General features: G+C 42.1%; 2 protein-coding genes across 5 annotated transcripts; both read right to left on the bottom strand.

Annotated features, from left to right (window-relative positions):
* Nucleotides 1–2,380: 2,380 nt before the first annotated feature.
* Nucleotides 2,381–4,606, bottom strand: LOC110485891 (UPF0669 protein C6orf120 homolog). The gene is made up of 3 exons (XM_021557097.2): nt 4,588–4,606; nt 4,107–4,231; nt 2,381–3,266 (listed from the first exon to the last, which is right to left on the bottom strand). Exon 3 carries the CDS (start codon nt 3,200–3,202, stop codon nt 2,645–2,647), a length of 558 nt encoding a protein of 185 aa, XP_021412772.2. The 5' UTR covers nt 3,203–3,266; nt 4,107–4,231; nt 4,588–4,606; the 3' UTR covers nt 2,381–2,644.
* A 229-nt stretch (nt 4,607–4,835) lies between these two features.
* On the bottom strand, nt 4,836–25,044 carry LOC110485887 (puromycin-sensitive aminopeptidase). Of its 4 annotated transcripts, none has more exons than XM_036940558.1 (23): nt 24,681–25,044; nt 21,443–21,533; nt 21,169–21,246; nt 20,844–20,965; nt 20,323–20,430; nt 19,796–19,996; nt 19,549–19,645; nt 19,417–19,450; nt 19,043–19,157; nt 18,681–18,845; nt 18,408–18,512; nt 18,158–18,218; nt 17,920–18,029; nt 17,722–17,785; nt 17,427–17,566; nt 16,141–16,275; nt 10,956–11,196; nt 10,386–10,528; nt 9,816–9,872; nt 9,272–9,379; nt 8,806–8,961; nt 7,300–7,347; nt 4,836–7,163 (listed from the first exon to the last, which is right to left on the bottom strand). In XM_036940558.1, the coding sequence occupies exons 1-23, from the start codon at nt 24,972–24,974 to the stop codon at nt 7,017–7,019; spliced, it is 2,820 nt and encodes a 939-aa protein (XP_036796453.1). In that variant the 5' UTR covers nt 24,975–25,044; the 3' UTR covers nt 4,836–7,016. The 4 variants fall into 4 exon arrangements, with proteins under 4 accessions (XP_036796453.1, XP_036796455.1, XP_036796454.1 ...); XM_036940560.1 differs by having other exon boundaries at nt 10,977–11,196; XM_036940559.1 differs by having other exon boundaries at nt 21,449–21,533.
* Nucleotides 25,045–25,437: the final 393 nt, after the last annotated feature.

The raw sequence follows: 25,437 nt of genomic DNA, 5'->3' as shown, positions 1-25,437 counted from the left end.
AACACCATCGAGTGTGTGGAGCAGGGTCCTCTTCTTGCTTTTGCCTCATGTTAGATGTGTTCATGCATGCATTCATGGCATGCATGTAAAATATTGCTTGTAAGAGCAATATTTTTATATTTTACCTGAATGCATGCATGAACACATATGCATTTCAATGAGTCATATACTTGTACAGTCAAGTAAACAAACTGTGATGAAATCATTGCACTTAGTGAATCTGAATTCATTTTACAAAAATATTGTGGATATCCCAGACATAGACAATCAGACACTAGGTATTTTGCAACGATAATCACATCTTTATTTGAAAATCTTATAAAATGACTCCATTTGCATGAGATGTTGCATTGCCATTCACCCAAGACATGACAGATCAAAAGGCACTGTTGAACATCTCTACTCACTGGTGTACTGATATTTAGTTGTTGCATAATTCAGACCCAGGGCACCAATTTAGACCTGGGTCTTGTTCATTAGGCACACATGGGAGCAAACGTTTTCAAATGGAAACGCAAGTTTCAGGTAGTGCCTGCCGCCTCCAAGTAATTTGTTCCCATTTGGAACCTATTGAACAGGGCCCGGTTTCACAAAAGCATCTGAAGGCAAAGTTCACCGTTAGAACCTTTGTAGGCGCATCGTTTGAGCTGTTTCCCAAAACCATCGTTGGACTTGAGCGACATATAAAAACACACTTCAAATTAAAACAGAGATGACTGCATTAAAATATAGCCTACAGTAAGTAAGCTATAGGCCTATTTCAATCATATTGAAAGACATTTAATGTTCAAGAAATTGAGTTATATTTTGCTTCTTGTATGATACCGTCTGTAATTTGTCATTTCATGATGTGCCAAATCTTGATTTGCCTAATATTTTAGCCATGTGATCTTTCTATGAGCTGATCCATCGTCAGTATTGTGGAATAATTAGAATGTTAAAGTAAGATTTTAACGGAAAGCTGATCAGAGAGCAGCGGTGGAATTATTCCGATCCTGTCAGTATCCACACAGGCCTCAACGACGCACTTGGCGAATGTTCTCTCTGCCTAGTGTTTTGGGAATTATACAACGGGTGGGTCTAATCGTGGATGCTGATTGGTTAAAACCGCATTCCAGCCAGTGTCTATTCCAAAAATGACCACCGGCTAAAGCTATGGCGTTGAAATGCCCATCTCCCATTTATTTTTGACAAGCATTTGATTTTCAACAGCGGAGATTTGTCAAAATCTTGCCGTCTCCGACATTTCCAACATTGTTTCAAAATTGAAATTCGATTTTTAGCTGTCCTATAATAATGAACGTTTCGGGGAGTTGGGACGAGAAAGGCAGACAGCTTTTCTCAGCCAGTCGAAATCATGAATCAAATGGCATAATTTTTATGGATATACACAAAGAAATGTCAATAGAAAACAGGTAAAACAAAACGCAGCTAGTTTGCAGTCTTTCGAGCTACAGTTTGAAGGGATTGTGTTAGCTGTGTTGGCTAATTCGTCTGAACAGTGTCCTGACGAGAAATGTCTCTGGAAAACAGCTTAAACAAACGCAAATGCAGCTACTTTGCTGTTATTCTGGCTGCAATGTTTGACGTGACTAAGTTAGCCGTAGTTGGCTAGCAAGCGAGGGATAAGAATGTTGCCAGTCAGTGTGGTAACTGAAAGAAATCAGTATGGTAACTTTTTAGAAAGAACTGGGTTGCGTCCATAGATACAGAACAAAAAGAGTGAACGACTAGGTCGTGTCTCTGGCAACCGATAGAATTAATAACCAATAGAATTAATCTTGTGGAAGGATGAAATGGTATGAATAAATTCAAAATGTTTATGAAAATGTCAATCATTATTTGTTTGTTGGTAACCCATTGTATAAAAGTGATAATGTCCTCAAAGCCAGTGTTTGGAGGATATATTGGCACTGTTTGCCAGCCCGAGACATCCGTGCCAATATATCCTCCAAACACCAGCTTCACTGGCATTATCACTGAAATGTTACATCTTAGGTCGTTGTAGGAAAGATACATTGTTTAAACACTTGTATGCCTAAGTGTCTTTGCTATCAGGAAACCAGGCCCAGGTTGGCTAAACTCTACATGACTTCAAGTGAACAGGCTCATTGCACGACTTCCATGAAGAAGTGCTATCAGTCCATCCAGTGAGGCACTACCAATCAGAAACTTCCATTGTTTGTTAGGCCATGGTATTTGCTTGGAGAGCAGTGGTCATTCACCATAACCCAGTCATTTAATCAGATGGCATAATTGATATAGATATGCAAATACTAGTGGTTTGATTCAATCATTTTTTCCAAAGAGGTAAGCCTCAGCCAAGAGGTTGATTGACAAGCAACATATTGAGGCATTGCCTTTGTCATTAATCAAAAGATAATCACTCAATTGAATTACGAAAATAAAAAATAATATTCCCTTTGCTTTTCCGCTTCTTCCCCTCAGGTTAATTTCAGTCCAATGTTCAGATCACCAATGCCAGGTTTCCCCAAAAGCATCCTATGGTCTAAGATGAACTTAGCCTTAAAATGTTTTTGGGAAACCGGGCTCAGATAGATTAACATCATGCGCTCAGCTCGACTACACCACAAGTGTCTTCATTCTAAAAATGCACATGGCAGAGAGCAGCAGCACACATTTATTAGAACAAAATTTCAAGTATAATCTTCAGAATCCCAATTAAAATAGTCCAGAAGATGGACTCCTCTTCCTGGAAGTCATCCTCTGGAGCTGGAGAGTATTTCTGCTTCCCCCGGTCCTCCTCCGAGGGGTACGACCTTTTATCAAACGGGTCCTGGAGGGAAGTCTGATCGTAAAACACCCTCATCTCAAACTCGCTCTCCTGGTGCGACGGGTGGCCATAAATGCCAATCCCCACGGGCCTCCCAAAGTCTCCAGGCACTACGACCACATCCTGGCCACAGGTGACCGACTGCAGCTTGTAGGTGTCAAAGCTGGGCCGCAGAGTTTTGTCCGAGACGTACAGGTCTGCATCACCCTTGAGGCTGCGCATGTGCAGGATGATCTTGCCATCGTGGTTGAGCCGAAGGTAGCTGTAGTTGCCTGCCCCGATGTGGCCCTGCACCATGTGGAGCAGCACCCACTCCTTAGGAAGGGCATCCTCTTCCAAAGAGTGCAGGAACCCCCCAGCCTGAGACAAGAGGAATGCCACAGCCAGCATGCTGCTGCACAGCACCATAATGGAGATGGATGGTCAGAGTCACCGACTGGACAACACCCACCTTCTACCATCTGTTGATAACCTGAAGGGCAACACAAACAAATGCATTACCTACAGTACAGTATAAGCCTGATAAAGCTTGTACTGGGCAAATCCTCAAGGGGGCAATATGGTCTTCAGCCAGTTGACTTTTAAGAGATGTTTAGAAACGGACACCTCCTGCCTGTAGATCACTGATCTGGCTACAAGCCCTGCACTATATCTCTGCTCTATAAATACAGTATCAAGCTAGCTTCTTCTAAAGATTAGCATTGTGTGACCTCTGCAACCTTGTAATATTCTACACATGTTTAGCAGATACTTCTTGAGTAGCCCATCTGTAAAGACGTTACGCCCACCCTGTCTGTCTGCCTTGCATTGACTGCTGGCTAACTGCTCACTTACATGTCCGTCTAAATCGCTGGCCTGTGAATTAGTTATTAGAGCAGCCACAGACTGGCTAATCCCATTAACAAAATAGCTTATAAAGCTAGACTCAGTTATGCGCTAACGCAGAATGTAGTCCTAAAGCAATTGTTTGACAGCGCGTGGCCATGATGTGGACACTTTAGCTCGATAGCGAAACGTCGAGTATTGTACTGGTGGCTCGTTAACTATATGCAAAATACATACATTTAACAACACATATGCAAATAGATTAATTGATACGAACAACATAGCTACATTTCATCAGCCTTGCAAGAAGCAAGTTACTGCTGCCAGCGTTCATGCTAGCTTGCTAATTGGCTACGCTAAATTAACCTTACATAGCTAGCTAATGTTAGTAGTCTAGTACAAAGAACTTTCCGGGGCTACGAGAAGAAACACTTGCGGTTATCACAATATTTAGCAGGTTTGTGGAACAAGAACATTAGCTACTCACCTGTACATTGTTCCGAGCACAACTTTAGTAATGGTTATTGTTTTGCCAGTAACTAACGAACCAGTCAGTGTCAAGTTCACTTCTTCCGTTTTCCGGGGTCTCTCACACTTATCCACTGGCGCCGCCTACAGTACAGGGAAAGTAGCACATTCATAACTGAACACAAACCACCAAGTAACACTGGGCCTATATTAACATCACATCATCCTACAAATATACATATGGGAACTGATATATAAATAGACAATGTGACCTTAACCAGTCCTCTATAAGTTATTTACAGTAACCCGATTCATTTATTGTCAAGTTCACTCCTACACCCCTCAAGATAATTGGTTGTACGCTTCACACAGCAGTAATATAGTTGCTAAAGGAGCTCTGCACCCAAAAAAACAACATTTTAGGAGCCTACAAAGAGAAAAAATGTGGCTACACATTGATCGAATTATGTCAGCATTATTACTTTGTAGAATATGCCTACACATTAGTGTTTGCTCAATCCATGAAGTGCATTTAGACCAGCGGTCCCCAACCCCGCTATATACAGCCGACAAGATCAGGTTTGTAGTACTAGTTCCCAAGCACTGTGCGTAGGATTATAGAAAGGTGTAAAAAAAAAAAAATAGTTTAAGAAAACTGGAATTGAAGACTCACCAGTATATCAATGCATCATCAGATCAAGGTACTGTAAACCAAGGTGAAAGAATCTCCCATAGTGAAGGATATTAATTACCACGTTACTTTATTGTACTGCATCTTAATGTACTGCTTTGGCAACACCAGCGTCACAGCCGTCCTGCCAATACATTTTTCCCCCCATTTTTCTCGGCAGCAATGTGACATTCAACACCAAGTTTGATCATTCAGTGTTTGAAAAACGGAGTCATTTTTTCCACGCACTACCACAAAGCGTTGGACTGCAGCGTAATACTGCAATGAAAATATAACAGCATGTAAATCTCAGACATACCAAAATCCACCACCGCAAGTTTACAGACACCTTGTGAAACAACATGTACAGACTAATTTTACTTCCCTCCATCGATACATCATACCCATTTCCTTTATTCTCATTTAGGTCAACTTTAATTATGTACAGCGTTCATTTCTATTGCAGGTTTTACTAGAACCATTTGTAATCTATTTATGATCATGTTTTTGCTTATTAGGATCATACAAAATTGTATTAAATTGTATTAGTAATTGTTCAATTACATATCAAACTGGTTTCCACTTCCAGGCATGCACACACACACCGCAATCATAAATCAACTGTACTAGTTTCATATTGTTTAAGTCTTTTTTTTTCTTTTTACTTTAATGAACACCAACTGTATTTTTAAACAAAAGCACAACAAATGTTCCAGGGAAAGAGTGACAATTAGTTTGATGATCTTCTCCGGTAAATGTTTTCAAAGCCACATCAAATTCTGTATAGATATACTCGTTCAACAAGTGTGTGTAGATCGGTCATGTTAGAAACAATATATATTTTTTAAACTTTGCAGTGGAATTTCACCCACTTCAGTGTAATTATTGCAAACCACTTTACCAATTTAAGGCTTTGGAGTTCAATAGCAGTGTTAAGTAAATCCTATCATTTCAAAGTTCAAACTGAGCCAGTACATCATTAAGGTTCTTACACTAAAGTTTCCTGGTGTTAACTGCACTAAAAGGCCCAAGTAGTGTTTTACTAATTCTTTAGAATAAATGAAAGTTTTTCCTCAACGTTAAAATGAAAAATCACTGCATCTTATAAAAACAGGTTTTTGAAAACAAGACGTAATTTTGTATATAATGTGGCAGACAAAGAAACAATTTAAATATGCATGTTTGTCGTTTGCCATACTATACATCATTCTGTAACTCTACAGAGGGCTGAGAATACAGGCGACTGGGGGGGAGAGATGGTATGTATCAAATGCCAGAGTAGAATGATGGATTGAGGGGGAAGAGAGGGGTGGGTAAGGTAACGATGAACATCGCTATTCAGATTTGTGGAACGTCTTTGCAAGAATGCTTGCATTATACAGTATACATGTAGTACCATGCTAGCGCTGCTCGCCTTTTGTCCTAACCGTTAGTAGAGATGGAGATCAGTGCCATGAGTTCATTTAACTACCGCCAACAAAACATCACACGCTATATTAACCCCATTCTGCCCAGCTCTTACCCAATCACAACACCTGTTGGGTAAAAACCAGCAACTGCGAAACGCCGATGGCGGGAAAAAAAAGAAGAAAATAATTTGTTTGTACAGAAAACAAACAAAGTGAACAAAAACAGCAACACAGGATATATCATATTATTCATGCTTTTTTTTTCTCCATAGAGTAGGAGTGAGATGAGAAAAAAGAAAGAAATTCACAGTTTTCAAACTACAATGCAAGGTTGTGTGTGTATGCAAGTGTTTATGTTTTGCGTGTCGTAACTGTACGGGAGTGTGAGCATGCACTCAGACTTGGGTGTACATCTCAAATGGCACCCTATTCCCTGTAAAGTGCACTAACTAGGGCCCATTTGGCTCAAGTCAAAAATAGTGCACTAATAGAGAATAGAGTGTCATTTGGGACACACACTGGGATAGCCATTCCGCAAATCATATCTGGGAGTGTTAAACCCCAGTAACCTAACTCATGTATCATCTTCCGATGGGCAGAATAGGGGTAACTACATTCTTTGTCAGACAAATGAATTTGCTTTGTTATTTATGTATAATAGTCTCTTTTCTTTTTCAACGCTAGGTTAAATTCTTGGCTTGTTTGTCGACTTCGTCATCATATGTATTTTTTTCCTTTTAGAGACATTAAGCCTGCTTTGAGTATGCTCGCTCTCCATCTATGGACTGAGAAGGGGGGCCGAGGCAGCTATGATGCAGGGAGGTCCGCGCTGGAAGGGAGATTGGGTTGTTCAGACCGGGGGAGCTTTGCGCTTCAGTAGATACTGGTGAATGTCGTCGGCGTCGCGCTTGAGCCAGGCGGCATTCAGGAGAATGTTCTCGCAGCACTGCTGCACCGTGCGCTCGGCCGCCGGCGCGTGGTGGCTCTCGAAGAAACTCTGGAAGATACAAAATGGCCGCGTTTAGAATTAAAAAATGACAGAAGTTGGCTATACTTATTTTAGTTAACATTTAACAGTTTCATTGAGCAAGACAACACTATTAAAAGAGGTATAAACCAATATGATTGCTCACCTTCACTTCAGCAGCCATTTTGTCAATGGCAAATCCATCCACAGAGAGCTGTGAAGAGGGGTGAATACACAAGTGAGTTGGCTTAGGTCATTGGGCCACATGCAAAAGCTACCAGTCTTCCATAATACATTCCTCTAATAATATATACAGAATATACAGTGCATTCAGAAAATATTCAGACCCCTTGATTTTTCCACATTTTGTTACGTTACAGCCTTATTCTAAAATTGATTAAATGTTTTTTTTCCCCCCCCTCATCAATCTACACACAATACCCCATAATGACAAAGCAAAAACAGGTTTAGAAATCTTAGCTTCGTTAAAGCACCTTTGGCCACGATACATCCTCAAGTATTCTTAGGTATGACGCTACAAGCTTGGCACACCAGGTATTTTGAGAGTTCCTCCTATTCTTCTCTGAAGATCCTCTCAAGCTCTGTCAGGTTGGATGGGGAGCGTCGCTGCACAGCTATTTTCAGGTCTCTCCAGAGATGTTTGATCGGGTTCAAGTCCGAGCTCTGGCCGGGCCACTGAAGGACATTCACACTTGTCCCGAAGCCACTCCTGGACTGTCTTGGCTGTGTGCTAAGGGTCGTTGTCCTGTTGGAAGGTGAACCTTCGCCCCAGTCAAAGGTCCTGAGTGTTCTGGAGCAGGTTTTCGTTAGGATCTCTGTACTTTGCTCAGTTCATCTTTGCTTCAATCCTGACTAGTCTCCTAGTCCCTGCCGCTGAAAAATATCCCCACAGCATAATGCTTCACCGTAGGGATGGTGTCAGGGTTCAATCTTGGTTTCATCAGACCCGAGTCTTGTTTCTCATGGTTAGAGTCCTTTAGGTGCCTTTTGGCAAACTCCAAGCGATCTGTCATGTGGCTTTTACTGAGGATTGGCTTCCATCTGGCCACTCTACCATAAAGGCCTGATTGGTGGAGTGCTCCAGAGATGGTTGTCCTTCCCCAGATCTGTACCTCGACGCAATCCTGAGCTGAGCTCTACGGAAAATTCCTTTGACCTCATGGCTTGGTTTTTGCTCTGATATACACTGTCAACTATGGGACCTTAATATAGACAGTTGTGCCTTTCCAAATCATGTTCAATCAATTGAATTTACCACATGTGGACTCCAATCAAGTTGCAGAAACATCTCAAGGATGATCAATAGAAACAGAATGCACCTGTGCTCAATTTTGAGTCTTATAGCAAAGGGTATGAATACTTAAGTAAATTAAGGTATTTCTGTTTGTTGTTTTTAATCAAATGTGCAAACATTTCTAAAAAAAAACAACTTTCAGCTTTGTCATTATGAGGTATTGTGTGTAGATTGATGAGGATTTTTTAAATTAATTTAATCCATTTTAGAATAAGGCGGTAATGTAACAAAATGTGGAAAAAGTCAAGGGGTTTGGAAACTTCCGAAATGCACCGTATACAGTGCCCTCCGAGGAAAACATGAGAATAAGAACAGTTCCACGACAATGCTTCAGAGCCTTCAGAGCGGAGCATTTACCTTGATGAGCCGTGATATGAGGAAACCGCCCTGGTAGCGGTTGTGAAGCTCCTCCCAGTTGTCTTTGACAAACTTCCAGGCGGCTTTCCTTCCATGCTTACTGCTTCCGGCCACGCCCCCGATTACTGACACAGTGTCCTGGGGACGCACGTCCTCCTGGGTAGGGGAGACAGAGGGGTCGGTTTTTGCCAATTGCCATGAATTCATCATGCTCATCTTATAGGTAAACTCGTATGACCAAAATAACTAGGAGGGTTACATTTACGAAGCTAGTTAACGGCAGTGTTAACAATTGCACCGGCTATTTTCAAGAATGAACACCATAAAAGCGAGACCAAAAGAACACGAGGTGGAAATATGAAAGTTTCTAGGGATTTTTGTTCCGTCTTTTATATTCTCCTGACAAAATAGCAGGAGCAAGCAACACACTCCAGATGCCAGGGCAGGAATGGTTGTGTGTACATACCGAGAGGGCAAAGGTGAGGACTTTCTGGATGAGGTCGGGGGCAGAGATGGCTCCCAGCACTCTCTCTATGCGGTTCTTCTCCTCCTGCATGTCAGCCTGCTTGTGAAGCTGAAGAGGGTGGTAGAGATTAGAGAGCGATAATGTGAGAGAAAAATATTAATATTTTACCTTTGGTGTGACATTTATGGGATGAAATCAAATGATATCAATTCTCATCAGTTGACTGTGATTAAAGCTTTATCTGTCACAGATTATTGGTGAGGCTCTAACGAGAGTCTAGGACAGGGAGCGAGCTGGTAATCCACTTCATCTGACTGAGGAAATGTAATTGAAATCATTCACGCTTACAATATATGGCTCATGCTTATTGAGGAGACTGATCGCCAACCAGCTGGCCTGGCTGGGGTGTATTGTCTAGGAACCAAATGTGACGAAACAGGGCGGGACTAATCTGAATTTATCCAATAAGAAATGCTTGTTTTCGTTGCAAAACATTTTTCTACGGTGTGCACTAGTGAATACACCATTAGCTGGTGTGACTTACCTTCAGCATCGTGTCCAACGTGGCACTGTCGCCATGCTTCAGCACTGTTAAGTACACCTGGAGAGAAACAAAGACCATACACATGGGCATTCAACACAGTTTCATCACTTGATTTTACAATCAGTTTATGTCTTTGTCTCATAAAGGGCATCTACTTCCAAGTCATGGTGGTACTAAATAACTATCATTAGCACTTAGAAATGATCTACAAATGAGAAGTCACTGTTGGAAAGTAGGATCAATAACATGATTGCAGGCCCATTGTTGAAATGTTGACCACAACTGATTGAAATAAATGGACAGGTGAAAGCAGTACTGACGACGCTTCAACCTAGCCAACCAGAGGCCTAGGTGGAGACGTTATCAAATTGCTGACCAATCAAATCCTTTAAAAATTCATGACGGAAAGTCATCAAGAGCCTAGGGTTAGAGGGCAAAGGTTAGTTTGGAATGGGGCCTTTGTTTATGTAACTACATGTTAGTAACACGTGTGTTTCTCTATGAATAAATGTGTGTGTGTGTGTGTGTGTGTGTGTGTGTGTGGGGTGTGTGTGGCGCAGAACAGCTTACTGGGCTCCTGAGGTCTGCAGAGAGGATCTGCTTGCCTTCCACATGGTCTTTGAATCTCCGCCGGGCCTCCTCCAGCGTGGGCTTGTGTCCCGCCTTCCCCAGCTTCCCCAGAACCAGGCCCCTCAGCAGGGCATCCAGGTGACCTGAGAGAGGGGGGGAGAGGAGAGAATAAAAGAACCAGGGCCAGAAAACAGTCAGTCTCAAACACGTTAAAAACACAAACGCTTTGACACACTGAACTTCATCCAAAAGGCCCGACTTTATCTACCGCTAGTCAATCCAGGAGCCAGTAAATCCATACATCACCAGCTCTGGGCTGATACCCCTACTACACAAAACACTTGCCTAATTCCAAACCTGACCCTTAACCCCTAGGCACTTGAGCAGAACTGAAAGGATTGTATAGGTGTAAGCAATATAGCAGAAAATAAATCCCACCAAGCCTATCAAGAGTGCAACGTAGACTGATTGCTCTCGCTCTTATACCTATCCAACCTAATCAGAACTACATCAAGTGACTTGGGGCTAAAAGCTGAGGATTGAATCGGCAGCTCAGTTCGTAACGCTTACCACCGGCCCCAGGGGGCTCACCTTCGCCCTGCTTGCATTCCCAGCCCAGCTTGAGGCCGATGGGAGTGAATAGGTCCCGGATGAACTCCTGGATCTCCTCGTGGAAGTCGGTGTGGGAGAGCAGGGAGGAGAGCACGCCCAGGTTGCAGCTCAGGTCGCTCCATACAGTGTAGTTGGGCTCGTTGACGAAGGCCTCCATCAGCTTCAGCACCTCCACCGTGCTGATCATGCCAGCGCGCGACTGAGGAAGATGAAGATGATTAATAAGATGAACATGGGAGACAAGAAGAGAAGGAATGGGGGGGGGGGTGTAGAAGGAGAATAGAGGAGGAAAATAAAGTAGAGGTAAAAGAGGAATGGAAGAGAAGGAATATGAAGAATGAGGGGGAAGAGGTAAGAGGAATAGAGGAGGTAAGAGCAGGGGAAATGTGGTTAAGAGTCACAGTATTATGATGTTATCTACAGTGTTTGTAATTGAGCCCTGAATGAATGGGACAACAAAGCTTTTGAGGAATAGGATAAAGCAGGAAAACAAGCAGATTAGATCACACATTGTTTATCCAACATCTACAGTAAACATCTTCACAAGAGGCTTTGGTGAGAAAAAGGCTGAAGAATCAATCGTTAACAATTCACATGACAATATCTTAGTCAAAGAGCTTAATACTCATGGGTACAGAGGGAGAAAGGAGAAGTATCGTTATCGAACCATAGCAGTTACGTTTACATGGCCACAAAACACACAACAATAACATGTACAGGTAACTGCCAAAATAATGGAAACACTTGAGTAAATGAGGGATACAAAGTATATCGAAAGCAGGTGCTTCCACACTGTAGTGATGCGCAGGTAGACTCAGAAGGCGCAGTCCCCGCAGGTATATCCGCGGGGTGGGTTTCGGCTCATTAAATATTGTGTAGATGAAGGGCAGGTGGGTGGCAGGTTGAATAAAGAGAAAATACATAAAATAATCCATAAATGTTTAATTCATACATCTATTGGAGGCTCTCTGGCATTTGTCCTAACTGTACAGAGCCCCAAATAGCCTAAATGCCAATCGCCAAATGCTTTTGGGAACGGACAGAAACAGTGGATGTCGATCCACCGAGGGAAAAAAGGACAATGTCGGAGTTGAATTAAATAAGAGAAATGCTGCGAAATGGAGTTGAAAATAAAGAGAAGGGAGGGTCAGAAAAGTAATGTTTGGGGGCGCTATACATATTCGACAGTCACAAGACAGGGAACTTTAGCCTACCGTTCAGATGGATTAAATGGAAACTGAAATCCGGACACCGACTGTTAGTCTATATCCTCTCGCATAGCCTTAATATTAACTCCTGCAGAATTAAGCATTTCTTTCAGCAAAATTATACACCAAAAGCACATATTGAAATATATGGGATAATATGATTTCTTTCAGCATCTTGAGAGAATGCGAATGTAGTTAGCAACCTCTACAGACGGTCCCCTATCTTAAAATCAGCATGATAAAAGCTGATCATATTTCCTAACCACATAAAATGTGTCCAAGCCGAACTGAAATCTTATCAGAAACATGTTGGGTCGTATTTCACAGTTTTTCATTTCCTTACAACCGGTCAAAATGACGTCAGAGAGCTTGGGTCTACAAGGTTCCATCTGGAAAAAGAGGATTCTGAGATAACGGGCTTTAAAGTTACGAACCTTCATTGGTTTAAATGGTGTACATTTTTGATCCTGTATTCTTTTGAACATGAATTGGGGTATTTAGAGTACTATATTAGGTAGAGACCATTAAACAAAACAAGTCAATAACTGTATTGGCTGACTACATTTAATCGACAGGCTGTTGATCGACCAAGATTTTTTGTACTCGAGCAGTCGCACACAAACATACATAGATTTTTTTTATGGCACACGAGAAACATGTCTGATTCACGCCTCAGTGGACTAATCCATTGCAGAGGCCGAGGGGATGGCACACCAATATCACCAGTAGTACATTTACCGTTAATTCCCATCATTTCTAATTTACAATGTTTGGTTACGGTTATTTCTGTTATAATGCTTTCAATATATTATTATTATTATTATTATTACAGTCTTACCGTTCACATTCTAGGGTTGGGCACGTTGTTTGCAGAGTGCACATCCTAGGCTACACTTGTGAGAAAGAAAGTTTGGGTTTATTTCATTCCATTTTCAAATGGTCAATCTATTCGTTGTCTTTTGTTTGAAGCGCTCCTGTAAATTCTGGAGTAAGGACACGCACCTGATTACGCATAGAAGTAGGACTAGGCTACCTGGCCTGCTTGCAAATGTCGGCCTATAAGTGTGCCCATTTGAGGATCTGAGACCATTTCTGATCGTCTTAACTCGCCATCACGGTGGAGCTTGTCAAAGCAATTTCGTCACCTCAAAACAGCAAGTAAACAAAAGTCTGTTTTTACTTCCATTGAGAGACGCATTAATTCCTCAATGTAACCTGTATCGATAACCACTCAGCATGAAAGGGGAACAAAAGTAAAGTGTCGATCCAGTGGAACCGTCATAAAACAGGCCTTCCTGATTACTTCTTATCCCTTGCGCAAATAGCCTACAGCTGTGTCTGTCAGGAGCTCACCGGTGCAGGAAACTGAGGGCCCAGAATATGTTGCAAGCACCAGCTTCTGGCTAGACCATGTTTCAACATCCTTGCAGACAGGCAAAGCCAATGGGATTTATAGGATATTTATTTTTATCATGATCTTTTCTACCTGCAGGTTGCAATGTACATTTTTGGGCTTTATGTAGGCAATTTTTTACATATCGGCAATAGAAGTTACTTTTAGAATTGTATCATTTTCATTCATTTCATTTAGATTAAAATGTGCATATGAAAATCATAAGTGGCACTGGTACGATAAATTGGCACTCCAAATGGTGTAGCTTATTACCGGCAACATCATGAGCATAATGGCAGAATCTGCAAAAGCAGGGGGGGGGGGGGGGACATGAACCATTTTTTCCTTCTGGATAGACTATATTGATCTCTGGCTCTCTCAAATAATTTGTGTCTTCATTTTTAAATCGCAGAGCTTAAAGCACCAGACAAGCTCAGCAACCAACATACAGTTGATTTTAGTAAAACAAAGGGTGTGTCTACATGAAAAAAATACGTTAAAATTGACTCTCTGTAGACCAATATTTATTTTGTTGGTCGGGGACAGCCTGCACCCCTGTCAAGCTCTCAAAATAGCTTACCAAAATATCAGACATTATTTATCAGAAATGCATCTAAATTAGGGAAAAATAAATCCTGCACCCCTGTCAAAAAAACATCTCTGAATGCACGTTTTCTAAATGTGCGGATTAGGTTCAGGTGCGGGCCTCTTGTTTTTTTTGTAATACATAGTCGTGCGGTTGCAGATGACTCATTCACCACTACCACACAGGTGTGGTTCCTGAGTAAATTAAGCAATTGACATCATGATTAGGGTAATGTATAAAAATGCTGAGCAGATAATTATTTTGGCTGCCATAGCTATAGACAGGTTGGCTGACAACATGCGTCGATGTGTCCGGAAGGAAGGCATTGTTATGATTCTGAACGGTCAGATAGCTAGCAACAATGTGTCCGGAAGAAGGCATGCGTTATGATTCTGAACGGTCAGATAGCTAGCAACAATGTGTCCGGAAGGCATGCATTGTTATGATTCTGAACGGTCAGATAGCTAGCAACAATGTGTCCGGAAGAAGGCATGCGTTATGATTCTGAACGGTCAGATAGCTAGCAACAATGTGTCCGGAAGGCATGCATTGTTATGATTCTGAACGGTCAGATAGCTAGCAACAATGTGTCCGGAAGAAGGCATGCGTTATGATTCTGAACAGTCAGATAGCTAGCAACAATGTGTCCGGAAGAAGGCATGCGTTATGATTCTGAACAGTCAGATAGCTAGCAACAATGTGTCCGGAAGAAGGCATGCGTTATGATTCTGAACAGTCAGATAGCTAGCAACAATGTGTCCGGAAGGCATGCATTGTTATGATTCTGAACGGTCAGATAGCTAGCAACAATGTGTCCGGAAGGCATGCGTTATGATTCTGAACGGTCAGATAGCTAGCAACAATGTGTCCGGAAGAAGGCATGCGTTATGATTCTGAACGGTCAGATAGCTAGCAACAATGTGTCCGGAAGGCATGCGTTATGATTCTGAACGGTCAGATAGCTAGCAACAATGTGTCCGGAAGGCATGCGTTATGATTCTGAACGGTCAGATAGCTAGCAACAATGTGTCCGGAAGGCATGCGTTATGATTCTGAACGGTCAGATAGCTAGCAACAATGTGTCCGGAAGGCATGCATTGTTATGATTCTGAACTGTCACATAGCTAGCAACAATGTGTCCGGAAGAAGGCATGCGTTGTTATGATTCTGAACGGTCAGATAGCTAGCAACAATGACAATAAGCTGCCATGTGGGGAATCGTAGGTGGTTCGTTTCAGCAAGTTGTATCTCGTTTTGACTGACGTCATGTCTATACTAATATGGCTCAAATTCACTAGCTATCTAACCAACAACTATGAGAGACAACAAGTGCTCATTGTGCAAAATGTATTTGGAGACTAAATATAGTTTTCATGTCAGTCTAAACCAACCCTGTCTGTTCTGCCACATAGGAGCGCACGAGTCAATTTGGGTGTTATTTTAAAAAATATTAAAAAATGTTATTTTTTACCTAACACTTTTTCTTCTTAAAACTTGATTAAGGGCTTTTAAGTAAGCATTTCACGGTAAGGTGAAATTGTACCTGTTGTATTTGGCGCATGTGACAAATAAAATTTGATTTGACACTATGTTGGGGTCCCTTAACTTTATGTTGCGTGGATTTCACATTTACAACATTGAGCTGCTAGAGTTTATTTTAGGGGAGACTTTGACCCTGAGCTTCCTCAAAAAGTATCTGTTTAAACACTGAAGGTTCTGTTTCTTTGCCACAGATGGGGCCTTGCTATATGGAAGGGGAAAGAACCTAAGGGTTTTGTGGCAGAAGGGAATTATTTTTTATGAATATGATTGTTACAGGAACTGACCATTTCCCTGTTCATGACTAACTTTAAAAACAAGCACCAATACCATAAATATCAAATGTATTCTTGAACGTTAGCGTCGAGCTAAAGGGCATGTTGGTGTAGTGTTGACGGTCGTCTCTCTCTCTCTCACCAGGGAGAAGAGGTCGTTCTGCAGGCCCAGACGGTCAACAGGCAGCAGGGTGAGGTCTCTGATACCAGGCAGCAGGCTCTCCAACATGGCCGAGCTGTACTGGATCCTGTAGAAGCCCACTGTTCCTGGGTTGATCTATAGGGGGAGGAGGAGGACAGTTGAACAGCAGCCAAAGACCATAGCCTTGTTGCCAATCTGTTTTCTTCCACTCCTTTGTCGGTGTCATGCAAAACCATTTGCTGTTCCAAATTTGTTAGCTAAAGCGGAAATAAATCTGCCTAACAAGCAAGTGTGGAAGAAAGCCCTTATATGCTTGAGTGACCCCACCCAACAAATTAACAAAATAATGTTCTATTCTAGCCATAAAAAGTACAGCTTAGCATTAAGGAAACAGGAAGAGATATTTTCTAACCCTTTGATCAACTCAGTACATGGATAATTCTGTTCTGAAAGGCACACGCATAGGTAGTTTCACTCTCCCTACCATAGCCTTGTGCAGTGGTTCCCAACCTTTTTGGGTTACAGTACCACCAATTGAATTTTGCTCTGCCCGGAGTACCCCCGAAGTAATCCTTTGTGCATTTTACCAGTGAGCTGATGGTCTCATGAGTCTTCACAAGTACCCCCTGTGGATAGGCCAAGTACCCCTAGGGGTCTAAGTACCCCTGATTGGGAACCACTGGCCTTGTGGATCCTCTTTATCATTGCTAACTAGATAGGGACTAGACAGGTTATAATCCTGCTCAAGCAACCATTAGTCCCAATCAAGTGGTTATTTTTGAATGGTTCTCAGTTCCCCGAACTTACTTTGACATTACTAATGACGTCGTTTCAGTGAACAGCAATTTCTATGGTCCATTCACAAATCCTGACCCTCTAGTGACCCCTTTCAACAGCCCTCTGTGTGACCTTTTGACCCCTTTCAAAGACCTTCAAGGGCCATGGTTGGGGCTTAACCTCTCGTCGACCCTTTTTTTGTCAGGTGATTGGTTTACCGAACTCTCAATGATCCCCCACCCGTTTGTTTAGTATTTACCGTCTCAGAATCATGAATGTTACGGCCCATTCACAAAAATGTATAACTCTCCAAGCAAGCAGACCTTCAAGGTCATGGCCTTTGAAGCGAGCATTTTTTGTATCGATTTCGCTTTCATTAGACCGCTTTCTATTTCCCTAAACATGCAACTCTGTATAAGGATTATAGTACATTTTAAGGCCCCAGGGCTTGGTTTTCAACTCAATTCTATATTAGACAGACGTGATAGGTGGAATTTGTTTGTCCTCACCTTGACCCACTGGTCAGGGCTGACGTTGTTGATCGTGATGGTGGTCTCTGGGCTGTCCAGCAGCACCTTGAGCTTGGTACAGCCGGGGTCCTCACCTGTACAGATACTGATTGGTACCATCCATTTAGGGCAGTCCTCACCTGGTGGATGATTGACACACGCAAGACCCAATGAGATGAAGCAAAGTAGGACGCGTGTCTCATGTAGCTAATAAGTGACAAATAGGGAACCAGCGATTTGTACCTGGCTTTTTTTGTTTGTTTTTGTGTTGAGTTATTGGAAAATATTATCTTACCATTATGTGGTCCACTGGCACAGAATTTCTTCTGAGATATCTTGAGGATGCGGTCATCCCCTTGCTACAAAAAAAATTAAATACATGTGATTATTTAATACACAAACAGCTATATCCAAAACAGAGAGATCCCCTCTCACAGGATAAACACAGAACATTCATATTGTCCAAAGACTATTTCCATTGTGGTCTATTTACCTGCTCCTGGTCCACTACGATTATAGGGAAGCCCATCTGCTTAGTCCAAGAGCTCATCACCAGGGCGATGGGTTTCCCGCTAGCCTGTTCCAGACAGTCCCATAGGTCCTCTGGGATTGGTGGTGGGGAGAGAGGTGGTCACCAACCAATTACAATGCTCAAATATACATTCTTGTTATAATGGACCAGACAAGACGTTATAAATTCAGGAGATTTATAGGAGACTTGACAGTGTTACCTGTTGCTGCATTTTTATGTTGGAACTTCAACAGATAGGAATGCATTCCTTTCCTAAAATCCTAGAGACAGAAGAAACAAAATAGGTTTACAAAGAAAGATAGAAAATCAAGAAAAACATCGGAGATGAAAACATACAAATAGTTAACAGAGACACTTGTTCACGCAATACCCGTTTAGCTAGCATATGAAAGAGAGCTTGACTAATTAGTGGACAACAATGGCAGTGTGCCTGGGCGGCAGCTCCTCACCTCGTCTCCTATGTAGTTGTGCAGCATACGGATCACAGACGCTCCTTTGCTGTAGGATATGGCATCAAAGATTTCATCCACCTCCGACGGGTGGCCCACGTTCACCTGCAGCCCAGGGGATCAGTCAGTTCATGCTTTCAAAACACAGTGCGAGGTTCGCTTTCATCTGACAGAGATACCTCACGTACATTCACATCTTTTGAAAAACTTCGGTCCAGAACATATGGTATGTATGTATGTATATATCATCTTACAAACTTAAAGCCAACACACCTCGATGGGATGACTGTTGTCCAGCGCATCCAGGTCCAGGGCGCGGGTGTAGTCGGCAGACACAAACTGTGTCCAGATGTCGTAGTCAGGGAAGCAGTGGTCCACACAGAGGTACTCGATCCATGATGCGAAGCCCTCGTTAAGCCACAGATGGGTCCACCATTCCTACAAGGCAAGGGGGAGGGGGGGGGGGGGGGGGGGGATCTTATTGACTAAAACCAATTCATGACAATGAAATTGTAGAAAGTTGTTCAGATAATCTTCAATAATGTAATATCTTTCATGATAATGTCCTTCGGTCATTGACCAGCAGAGTGTTTTTGGTTTCTACATAAGCAGTAAAGAGTGCAGTGGTTGTTTACCATGGTGACCAGGTTTCCGAACCACTGGTGAGCTAGCTCGTGTCCCACCACCAGGGCCACCCACTGCCGTGAGGACGAGCACGAGTTCTTCGGGTCAATCAGCAGCGCCGTCTCCCTGGGAAAACGAGGTCACACAGCGAGGTCAACTCAAAAAAAAAAACAAGTGCAAAATGCGAATCATTTCACACTCCCCCTAGTGGTAGCATGCATTAACACAAAAACATAAATTGCATGTAATTTTTTAAAATATTTTTTTAATCACATACATTTCCCACCAGTGGTAACAAAATCATCTGTGTGGAATAACATGATTGGCAGGCTAACTGTGCATCCTCTCATTAGTTGCAAATTTAGCAACATTACTTTAGATTTACCTGTAGGTAACAAGGCCCCAGTTTTCCATGGCACCTGGAGGGGGCAGCACCAAGCGTGTTAGATCTTGACTATAATTCCTATTTTTCGTCACAATATAATAGTTGAAATAGAGTCATTTGAATTGTACTTACCAGCAGCAAAGTCAGCGATAGCTATTAGATCAATTTTAGGCAATGGGTAAGGAACATTGAAGTAGTCGTTGTAGAACGGTAAGGTCTTTACAGCAACCTGTGAGAAAAGTCGATGGAAATTATATCTAGTTTTTTTTTCTATTTTACACTTGATGCCAATTGTCATTCATCAATATGTGACACATGACTAGTGTTTAGTACTGGTCTAACCTGTATCCAGGTTTAAAAAGGGCTAAAAACAACCCACCTCTAGTGCAAATTTCCCTTGTTCCGCCTTTCCGGTAGGCGTGTAGACGCGTACGGTCACGCCGTCCGACGATTGGCCTTCTACAAAGTCGTATTCGCCGATGACGAACGCTACAAGGTACGTGGACATGATGGGGGTGGTGGCGAATTTCACTTCCAAAAGGCTGTCATCTTCTGGATGTGGCTTTCGATCGATGACATTCTGTGTCATTGAGGACAAGGGCATATTAGTATGGACAGAAAATGTCATCAGAAAGTCCTATCAGAGTCAGCAATGCTTTTGAAGAATGAGCTTTTAACAGTCCACAGGGCAGACATCTTGGAAAAACATACTAACTCGGTTACATTTTGAATGCCAGCAGACTTACTCTTGTAGCTAGAGGAGGGGGAAATGCAGTGACCCAACAACACTGTCTTATGTTACATAAGCCAATGTTAGCAGAGCGCAAACAACAGAGCGGCGAAATGTGACTCAAGCTGTTTGGGGTCTTGTGTCCCCAGGCGGAAGAGTTCGAGTGTGACACGTACCATATTTGACAAGGCAACTCGGTCCTTGGGAACTATCAGAGAGATGTCAAAGGTGGCTTTGATAGCTGGCTCGTCCCAACAGGGGAAGGCCCGGCGAGCGTCCGTGGCCTGAGAAGAGAGGAGGGAACACCATGGGAGGCTAGGCGAGATACTTTCAACACATTTCACAGCGTGTTATGTCAGGCCAACATTCTGGAGGGTGTCAGAGGGCTGCTTTATAATAAAGCTACTCCAATGACCTCTAGTGAAAGTTGAAAATAAATAACATTCCTTATATAGCAGCTGGGCATGTCGTTCCATCTCCCCACATTTTTTTTTCTAAAGTTAAGAGATTACAATGTTGCATTATCAAGAATCCACAACAAAGGTTGCTAAAACATTCAGCCTAGAGCCAGGGTGTGACAACCCTCAAACACTATTGCAACACGGGTTAAGCAAATCAACTCTGCTGCCGAGAGAAAATGTACTCATTACTGTACCAAGAAGTGTTGCAGGACAGGAGGAGCGCCTAGTTACTGTACCTCGAACTGTGTGACAGCAGCATAGCGGATTTCTCCTGCAGGAGTTGCATATTTACTTCTGTAGAAACCTTTCATCTTGTCATTCAGCTCCCCAACAAAGTCAATCTTCAAAGTGCCAGATCCTGGGAAACAGGCGCAAAAACCAACGTGTGTTTATTCAGCCTTTACTACAACAAGAGGTTTGTTTTTTTGTCAACTACAAACAAAAAGACATGGCATGGTGTCAAACACCAGGAAGAATAGTGAATGGCAGAGAGTGGAGGTTTTAGTATAAACCTAAAAAGCCCTGGAGCCATTCTGGTTAACGGCGAGTCCTTTGACTTACCTTTCTGTAGAGCACTAGGGAATGACAGAGTTACTTTCTCATCCTCATTTTGATAGTTGAATCCTGTAGCGTTAATTTCTAAAGAGTAGGAAAAAAATGCAAGGCTGATATTCGCTGCCATAACATAATAATGAAAAGAATATACAAACGTGCCTAACAGGCCTGAAAAAGCAGGTTTAATCAGGAAATAGAATAAATATATAGAATAAAAAAAATATATAATAATTTGTCTATATTTAAGAGAAATATGAAAAGACAATTGACAGAATCTCACCCTCACCTTCCCCTCCCTCTGGTACAAAGGATGCTGTGATGATGTCGATGTCAGCACAGTTCATCACAATCTGGTTAGTGGCTAGGTTAACCTGGGAAAATGACAGAAACACGACTACTAAGTCAAATCTGGGCCTAGCCTTGTATAAATCCCCAGGATGACATAAGAACACCATATTTTTAATAAGTGTTAAAAAAAATAAAATAATGTTTGGCAGTCATTCTAGAGTCCCTCAACGATAATACTCCCTCGATATAATACTTCCAAACTAGGATATTTTGTTTTTCTGCCATAAGCAAATCCACCATTAAGGGTAAATCTAATCTTAACTGTGACAGATAGCAGCAATAGGGATCAAACAACTTACTGTAGGCCAAGCAGGCTTAACCTACAGTGGCTCAGTGTCACAGTGAAAAACAATTGTGGCTTGACAGGGAGAGCGGAAAGGGAGTGAAAGAAGGTTTGGAGAGGGGGAAAGAAAGAGACAGCCTATAGGGCTTCTGACTAGAATGCATTGTGATAGCAGCTCATGCGACGGTCGACCGTCCGACTTATTGAGGGCGGAACCCAGTGGCACACTCAGACGCGGCTTTCTGAGAGAGTAGGCTAGTCCCATTTATTGACGGTTGGGTGCTGCCGTTGTTTATTTTGATACTCAGAGAGCTGGGAGGTTGTAACCAAGAAGGCAGGGCTGTAATTATAGAGTGTGCTAGGTGATGGCACGGTGCCACATCGCTATGAGTCTTATTGGCTATTGTGCGGTTATCTGTAGACTTTTAAATCATGGGCTGGCATTGACATTAACTTGGCTAATGAAATTATAGATTGTGCATACAAATAGCAGCCACGCAACTGACAACACATAGCCCATGTATTGCAGTTAAAAATGCCATACTTGACAACTGTATTTGTCACTTAAATGCAGAGTAGTCTAATCCTTTCATCTAGCCTAATTTCCTTGGCAAATGCAGTTCACCAACTGCGTAAAACAATGTGCCATCCCCCTATGGATAGGCTACCAAACATAGATCAGCGGCACATAGATAACACATACCGTAATCTTTTAGATTTAGACAATGTTTGTGTGTAAAGTACTAAAATAGTTTAGCCTGGCGTTTTAAGTGTCATTGTAACACAGCCAGTGTTATGTCCCCATGCTGACGAGTAACTTGTGTTCCTAGCCTGTGTTCTGAGATGAAGATGGTGTATGCAAACATCTGAGAGGAATCTACGCACCACATTTGTCACCAAATATGACACCCATTAGAAACTAATCAAATGAAGCAAGCAAGTCTGTATACACATGTGGTGTAGTATTTGGGATGGGCATTTGACAGTTGCAGTACTCGTATTGGGGAAAAAAATTAAATCATACTCAAGTATTACAGATAACAAATACTAATTGCCCCATACAGAAAGTGTACAAAACATTAAAAACACATTCCTAATATGGAGTTAAACCCCCTCCCCTTTTGCCCTCAGAACAGCCACTATTCTACAGGGAATGGATTCTACAAGGTGTCGAAAGAGTTCCACGGGGATGCTGGTCCATGTTAACCCCAATTCTTCCTACTGTTGTGTCAAATTGGCTGGATGTCCTTTGGGTGGTGGGCCATCCTTGATACACACGGGAAACAGTTGAGCACAAAAAAAACAGCAGTTTTGCAGTTCGACAAACCGGTGCGCCTGGCACCTACTACTATACCCCGTTTAAAAGGCACTTAAATATGTTGTCTTGCTTATTCACAATATGAATGGCGCACACATACAAAAGCCATGCCTCAAGGCTTAACAATCCTTCTTTGACCTGTCTCTTCCCCTTCATCTTCATCTTCTGCACTGATTGAAATGGGTTTAACAAGAGACATCAATAAGGAATAATAGCTTTCACCTGGTCAGTCTAGGTCTAGGTGAACCCAGCAGAAAATAGGCTGGAGACAATTATTCCCAAACTGCTGCTTGTTGTTGGAACACATTTTCCTACTTCAACCAGTCCATTTATAATTTGTGATAAAACTGTCATCATTTGGCAAGGAATGTAGTTTGTGTATCCATCAGCTAGATAACGTTTTTATAGGCATTTATTTCTGTAGGCCTAACGGGAGCTTGTGATGCACACTCAGGCGCCTGTGTGTAGGGAGCAGTCAGAAGGCAATTGAGTGAATGAGGCATGGAGGGGAAAGTGAATTTAGGGGTAAAACTGAGGGGGGAGGAGGAGGGGGGGGGTGGCTTGGTTTCTTTTTTGTTGTGCCCCGCAAGTGAAAGGATAGTTGTCTTTAAGACTAAATGTAAATTGTCTGTACGGGTAGCCAAAGCACATTCCACCAAATAGTTTTACAGTATAACAAAATAAATAAAATCTCTAGTTAGATCGAGCTTTGACGTCCGTTTGAGAATTAATGCCCATCCGTATGAAGTAATTGGTTTACACCATCAACATACCAACAGGCAATGGGAAGTACGCAAGGTTGCACACCATTTTCCCAATCAGACAGGTTATGAATCATTTAACAATATTTCTGAAACTGTCATTATCATCAAACAAGATCCGTTCTGAATGTTATACATCATGGGTGTTGAATGTCTAGTGTTTTGTCATTGAAATGGTCTGCTAGCAACACGCTTGCAAAATAGGTTAACACAGACGGAAGCTGGGAAGTCTAGTAGGAAGACATTTACTAGCTATGATTTAGCAAACATTAGCTCAGTTAGCACTAGCGCGCATGCTAACTGGGTGCGCTGACATGCAACTATCGTTAGCATTGAAGCCAAATCAACATCTTTGCATTGACGTTGATCATACTATACATTAATTTAAAGTGAGAAGTGTGTAGTAGTGACTATTAGCCAGTGAACGATTTGCAAAAATTACAGCTAGCTAACGTTATTGTGCCTAGCTATCTAACTAGTATTAGCAGTTAACTAGCGAATGACGGTTCATCTAGGTAGGTAGCTAACTAGCTAGTTACTCTGGAAAGTACCATTCAGGCCAATATTTTCTACATTGAATACATATGTTCAACCTAACTAAAGTGAGCTAGGCTAGCCATTTGCCACTACTATCATGGGTTAGTAGATAACGTTAGTTTGTGGTTCGCTAGCTGGCAAGATAGCTGGCAAGATAGCTAGCTAGTTAGCATTTTGACGTTCGCCATTCGAACGTTGTACATTAGGCAAAATAGATTACATAACCATGCACCAAGTACGATACAAATTGTCTTTCAATTACTTCACCTACCTCCACAATCGCCTCTAGCTTGCCCTCGAACGTGAAGTCGATGAGGTCGGGCTTCAAGCACAACCCGTAGTTGACAGGGTAGACGTCAGTGGGCAACCTTACGAAGGGCCTCCTTTCAGGCATGGTGTCTGTATTTTGTCTGGTGGCGATTGCGAAGACGGTGCTGCTGTGTATTACTCGGAATTTGATAGTTCTGAAGTTCTGCAAAATGGGCTTCGACAACAAAACTGGATCTTGGGGAATTACTCGTTTTACGAATGACAGCGAAACCCGACGGCCGAGAACCAGCAACATAAAATCCTTAGCTAGAAATGTTACCAGCTAGGGTCCTCCCCTCTCACTTCAAATCCACCGTAACAACGTGTGTAGCTGCGCAGTGTGACGAGGAAACAGCGTCATCGCGGAGGAACACTGGAACAAGGGGGTGTGTTCAATATGTTTGGTTTTGAATTAGTTTGTCAATTGCAGTAACCTTTTTCTCTCCAAAAATATAGCTATGTTATGTAAAATATTTGACATAAATCATAATTGACAATTACATGCTTTCTGTTTGTATCATTCCTTATTAGTAGTAGTAGATAGTAGCAGAAAAAAACAATAATGCATTAAGTCATCTGCACTCTCTGAAAATAAGTAAGAATTTGCATAAAAAACAGGTTGTTTACCTTTTTATGTTGTGAAAGTGTTGATGATTGTCTATGTTGTTGCCTAGTAGTGAGTGTGTGTAAATCACCTATGGAAACAAGTAGAGGGCTTA

This window comes from Oncorhynchus mykiss, chromosome 13, assembly GCF_013265735.2.
Source record: "Oncorhynchus mykiss isolate Arlee chromosome 13, USDA_OmykA_1.1, whole genome shotgun sequence".
Lineage (NCBI taxonomy): Eukaryota > Metazoa > Chordata > Actinopteri > Salmoniformes > Salmonidae > Oncorhynchus > Oncorhynchus mykiss.
This window is presented reverse-complemented; position numbering and strand designations above follow the sequence as displayed.